This window comes from Rhinolophus hipposideros, assembly GCF_964194185.1.
Source record: "Rhinolophus hipposideros genome assembly, chromosome: 17".
Lineage (NCBI taxonomy): Eukaryota > Metazoa > Chordata > Mammalia > Chiroptera > Rhinolophidae > Rhinolophus > Rhinolophus hipposideros.
The window spans coordinates 56609951-56615950 of NC_138063.1; the positions used below are offsets into that span (position 1 = coordinate 56609951).

Below are 6000 nucleotides of genomic sequence, written 5' to 3' on the forward strand. Positions count from 1 at the left end.
TGGGTTTTCTGAAAGCTGAAATCAGACCTTGGCTGTGGGGCCCCTGGATACAGTCCTTTGCTGGCATCCATGTGGAGCCAGGCTTTTGAAGCCAATTCTATGAGACAGTGCCTCAGAAGGTGGAAATGCAATCCTCTAAGTGCCCTCAGGCCCCCTATAGCCATGGCTGAATTTGGCAACCAACCCCACAGCCAGCTTTTGAAAAAGTAGCATAAGCACATGATAGGGCATTCGATACTTCCACAGAATGTCCAGTGAAGAGCACCTCCCCTTCCCACACTGTCCCCCATTTCCCTTGGAAGTGGCCAGTTCCCTGTGTCATTCCAGACATGTTCTAGGCATGTATGTAGTATCAAATGCTATATCATATGCTTATGCTACTTTTTCAAAATCTCACCTGTAGGAACATATGACCTCTCTCTATTTCAACTTTTCATTTTGAAAAATTCAAACATATGCAGAAGTAGAGAGAATAGTACAATGAACCCCCATGTTTCCATCACACAGTCTGAACAGTGGTCAACTCCTGTCCAATCTTGTTTCATCCTGACCCTTCCCCCTCCTGCCTACCTGATATTATTTTGAAGCAAATCCCAGCCTTGTTGATTCTGTGACTATTTCAATATATATCTAAATGAGAAACTCCCCACAACTCTTCTTCTTCAAACATTTAAAAATTTCCTTCCCTACCCTTTATAAACGCAAAGTGTGGCATATGAAGTCCTGTTCTTCCCTTTAACTTTTTGCACTTAAGTTACTTATCTGTCTGAAATGGAACACTCTGAAGTCTTTATTTTAGCTGACCTATAACTCATATACCATAAAATTCCCTTTTGTAAAGTATACAGTTCAGTGGTTTTAGTATATTTACAAGGCTGCACAACCATCACCACCACCCAATTCCAGAACATTTTCATCACTCCAGAAAGAAACCCAGTCCCCATTAGCAGTCACGCCCCATTTCCTTCTCCTCCCAGTCCATCACCACCACCAATCTACTTTCCATCTCTATGGATCTATTATGGACATTTCATGTAAATGGAATCATACACGTGGTCTTTTGTGTCTGGCTTTTTTCACTTAGTGTGCATGTTTTCAAGGTTCAGCCATGTTTTAGCGTGCATCAGAACATCATTCCTTTTTATGGCCGAGTAATATTCCATTGTATGGAGAGACTACATATTATTTATCCATTCATCAGCTGAGGGACATTTGGGTTGTTTCCACTCTTTGGCTGTTATGAATAATGTTGCTGTGAACATTTGTATACAAGTTTTTGTGTACTTATGTTTTTAGTCACCTTAGGTATACGTAGGAATGGAATTGCTGGATCACATATATACTTTTTTTGAGGAGCTGCCAAACTGCTTTCAACAACAGCTGTATGATTTTACACTCTCACCAGCAGTAAGTGAAGGTTCCAATTTCCCGCATCCTCACCAATATTTGTTATCTTTTTATTATTATATTATGAAGGCTTCTAATGCAATTTTCAGAAGTTAAGAACACTTTCTCCTAAGAAGTCTGAGACTGAAAACCACCAAGAAGCAGGTTGGGGATAGGGGGTGGAGAGTTAGTCATAGAGGTAGACACTTTGTTTAGGGCATAAAGGACTTGAACAAAGGAGGGGGTGTTGCTAGAGGAACTGGCCTGGGTGTTGGTATAGCTGACCAGGGCTGGGAGGGGCTGGCCCAAGTGTCCTAATATTACCTAATTCATAGAGTTGTAAAGGGCATAGCAAGGTGCCTGGCACACAAAAGTGCTAGATAAATGCTGGATGTCATTATTTCACAGAGGAGGGACAGGATCAGAGACAGCAAGCTTCCTGACCAAGCACTGAGATTAGAATTTGTTGGGGGGAGAGGGGAGGTGTAGAAATCAAGACCCAAAGGAACATGCCAATTCACAAATATAGAATTAGCTCATTTTATTATCGAACAAAAAATATCCCGATAGCCTGCAAGTGGCTTCATTTTTCACCTCTATTTCTATGGAATTAAAGCTTATACACTTTACTACTTTTAGTAAACAGCAGATATTCAATTTGTGCCCACTCCGAAGTCGTACTTTATCAGGCTTACTCTGACTTTATCCCATTCATTATCAGTACCTCCTCTGTTCTGAGTACTGGGCAAGTGACTAGTCACATTTTTCCACATGCCTCTGCAAGATTAGATTTATCAGACGTCCCCAACCCAGGTCCAGAACAGATGCCTGGGCCCCAAGTCACACAGCGATCCGTGGCAGAGCTGGGCTTCCAGTCCAGGTCCCCTGCCTGCCACCTGGCCCCAGCTCACGCGTGCCTGGCACACTAGGCTGGGCAGCAGCCCTCACCGCTCGCCTGTCTCCCGCAGGGCCCGCTCTCGGCCCTGGCTGAGGTGCACCGGCAGAGGCGTGACCTGCTGCGACGGGCCTGCAGCCGCCACACACGCCGGCAGCGCCTGCTGCAGCCGGGGGACCTGCAGCACGTGCTGGTGGACGACACGCACGGCCTGCTCTATTGCTACGTGCCCAAGGTGGCCTGCACCAACTGGAAGCGCGTGCTGCTGGCACTGAACGGCAGCGTCCGCGGGGACCCACGCTCCATCCCTGCGCACGAGGTGCACGCTCCCGGCCGCCTGCCCTCCCTGGCCGACTTTAGCCCCGCAGAGATCAACCGGCGCCTGCGCGCCTACCTGGCCTTTCTCTTCGTGCGCGAGCCCTTCGAGCGCTTGGCCTCCGCCTACAGCAACAAGTTCGTGCGGCCCTACAGCGCGGCCTTCCAGCGGCGCTACGGCACGCGCATCGTGCGGCGCCTCCGGCCGCGCCCACAGCCGGACGCGCTGGCCCGCGGCCACGACGTGCGCTTCGCCGAGTTCCTGGCCTACCTGCTGGACCCGCGCACGCGCCGCGACGAACCCTTCAACGAGCACTGGGAGCGCGCCCACGCTCTGTGCCACCCGTGCCGCCTGCGCTACGACATCGTGGGCAAGTTCGAGACGCTGGCGGAGGACGCGACCTTCGTGCTGGGCTTTGTGGGCTCGCCCGGCCTGCGCTTCCCTGCGCCTCCGCCCCCGGCCAGAGCGGCCGGCGCCCGGGACCAGGCTGCGCGCCTCTTCCGGGACATCAGCCCCTTCTACCAGCGACGTCTCTTCGATCTCTACAGGATGGACTTCCTGCTGTTCAACTACTCCACTCCCTCTTACCTGCGGCTGCACTAGCCTGCCGGGCCTCCTGGGCACATTGGGGGGGGCGGGGGCCGAGAACGGGCACTTCCAATGCGCCCCGGGGCCTCCACTCCGACAACCACTGCACAGGGCTGCCCTCACACCTGTCTGGGTTTGGGTGCGGCCCACCTCAGGTGCTGTTCATCTGTGTACCTGCCGCCTGTCCCGCCTGTCGCTTGATGCTTGCTTCCTTTAATTGCTCTAGCCGTCAGGTGCTTCCCCAGGATCCCTGGGTGGGTGGAGTTTCAGGTTGCAAAGAGGCCTTTTTTTGTCAGCTCTCTCCCCAAACCTGTACATGGTGCAACGGCAGAATGCTGGCTCGAGACAGCCTGTGACCCGCCCCAGTACCCTCCCCAAATCACCCTCTCTTGTAAGGACAGCCCTGGTCAAGGAGAGGAGCCCTCCCATGCTGGACTGGGCTGGGGACGTCCTTGTCTCTGGGCATGGCGCAAGAGCCAGCTGAGAGCTGTTTTCACTCTGCCTGTCGCACAGCGGGGCTGCCTTTCCTGTGGCTGAGCCCACCTTTGCTCTCAGTCTGGCCAGATGTTAGGTCGCCTCTGTGTGCCCACAGAGCCCAGGGGAGCAATACGATCGATGGCAGGTTTTATAGGGCCTTGGTGAGCTGGGAAGCTCATGTTATTGAAATAAATGTGTTTTGTTACTTCTGACATTTTGGAGTTTCTCCACTTCATTTTGCCATTTGCTGCTCTGGGGCATGCGGCTGTCTGATTTGGGGCCTCTTACTGATCCTCAGTTTCCCCTGCTGCCAAATGACCTAAGAATTCCAGGGGGCTATGAAAATCAGATAAGACAGATGGAGAACCTGGCTTCCTGTCACAGGAACCCACACGTGTAAGGGGCTACATGAGGAGTCGAGTATGGAAGGGGTGCACCACGGGGTGGAGGACTAAATTGTGAGTGAGGGGAAAACAGTTATAACTTGGGGAAATCTAACTTTTCATTGTGTCTGGGCCAAAGATGAAAGCCCAGACCAGCTCAGTGAAGCCCTGCGCCTTGGACTGCCTCGCACAGGTGTGTGTGTGTGTGTGTGTGTGTGTGTGTGTGTGTGTGTGTGTTTTGCAGCGTCTGTTGGGCCGTTTGGCAATGCGGATCCACCCTTCTGGCTTTGGGGAGACAGCCAGCCATGGGAGTCCCTTCGGAGGGACTGAATTGTGAGTCCCTCCTAGTGACTGGTTGAGTATATGGTATCCTTTCTCAGTTTCCTTGGATTATAAATAACTTTGGGAAGAACAGGGTATGCTTGAGGTTTTGAAAAACAAGCATGAAAACACAACCGAGGAAGGGCATCTTGGCAGGGATGAGGCCAAACCAGCTGTAGTAGCTCCACACCCTGTAGTGAGGGCCTGTGTGTGCTGTGCTGGCCTGTGGAGACTTTGGCCAGGATCCAGCAGCTCAGCCCTGTTCACACCCGTCTTTGCTAATGCTGTTCCCCATTCCTGGGGTGCCCTCTTTCCCCAGTCTGGTCCTTGGGTCCCTCCTTCTTAGGAGCCTGCCTGAGGCCTTCAGGATGCCCCTCTCAGAGCTCCCCCACGCTATGTCCATGGGTCCTCCCAGTGTGGCTCAGTGGTGGCCAACTCCTGTGGCCCTGGGAAGGGCTTGCCACTGGGCTGCCCATGAAGCCTCATTCCACTGAAGGCACTCAGAAACCCCAGGGCCAGGATGGTTACCAGGACACCTTGGACCACAACCCCATCATGCCTATCCATGCTTAAGGAGGGAGGGGCTGGACCTATAGACACACCCAGGGGCCTCCATCTTTCTTACAAGCCCCTGTTACCCACACATTCCTCAGACGCTACACACATGCCGTGACTGTTACATGCCACTTCACGCTCGGTTGTTACACATTCGCTTTGACAACACACATCTTTGTTCCAAACTCATTCAGCACCCACACAGCCTCTGATGTGACTTATTTGCTCAAAGTTAACCCCCATCCAGATATCACCCTTGGGTGCATCACAATTAGAAGTCACCCTGTGCCATCACACCATCAGCTGTCATCCCTTCAGTGCCTCCTGTATGCTGACACTTGTCACATGCAGTCACACTGTGTCATTGGGGCAGGCTCCGCATTACCCCAGCCCCCATGGATGTCCCCTGTACACTCTTGAGTTTGCATGCACTCGCTGTCACACACTTGGCTGAACCCCTAACACACAGCCCTCACCTTTGCTGTGAGTACAAGGCCCACAGCCCTGGCTCGTTCCCTGGAGGTGCCTCTTGCTACTTTCACCTCACTGGTTTTGGGGAATTCATCCTGCTCTGGCCATCCTCTGGTTAGTTTCCCCTCTGGGTGGCACCAGAACATGTCTGTCTTCACAGATCACAGACTGCCTGCCTTCTCCAAGTGGTGGGATCCTGGCTGGGTCATGGGATGACTAAGAAAGACAGGGTCTCATGAGAAGAACTGAACAAGACATGAGAGCATCCAGACAGGCTCTTAATCTGGCACCCCCTGCAGACAAGTGATTTTTCTGTTAAAAAGTTTCTAAAGAGATTAAGAGCATGAACTAAAGGTCACATGGTGTTTTAACTTACTCAAAATTATATTTTCCAGTTTTCTAGTCTGTCAGAACTGGGTAGTACTGGTAAGCAACCTCCCCAGGATGGAAGTAGCATTGATAGATTGGGTTACAAAGACTTGTTTAAAACAAGTTTCAATGCTTTTTTGCTTTTTCTGGCTTTTTTTGTCAGGAAAATGTTTCCCAGATTTTTATAGTTATGGTATCGGTTTTCGTTTGTTTTGTTTTTCAGTTTTATTCTGTGGCTT

At 51.4% G+C, this 6000-nt stretch overlaps 1 protein-coding gene across 3 annotated transcripts in view; it reads left to right on the forward strand.

Annotated features, from left to right (window-relative positions):
- The window catches only part of CHST13 (carbohydrate sulfotransferase 13), a 42255-nt gene extending 38382 nt beyond the window's left edge, over nucleotides 1–3873 (forward strand). For 2 of the 3 annotated variants that reach the window (XM_081078282.1, XM_081078284.1), the window contains exon 3: nucleotides 2355–3873. In XM_081078282.1, the coding sequence (XP_080934408.1) occupies nucleotides 2355–3200 (846 nt within the window). In that variant the 3' untranslated portion in view covers nucleotides 3201–3873. Of the gene's footprint in view, nucleotides 1–1296; nucleotides 1408–2354 lie in introns of all 3 variants that reach the window. The other variant, XM_081078283.1, reaches the window with a different exon arrangement.
- The last annotated feature ends 2127 nt before the right edge of the window (nucleotides 3874–6000 follow it).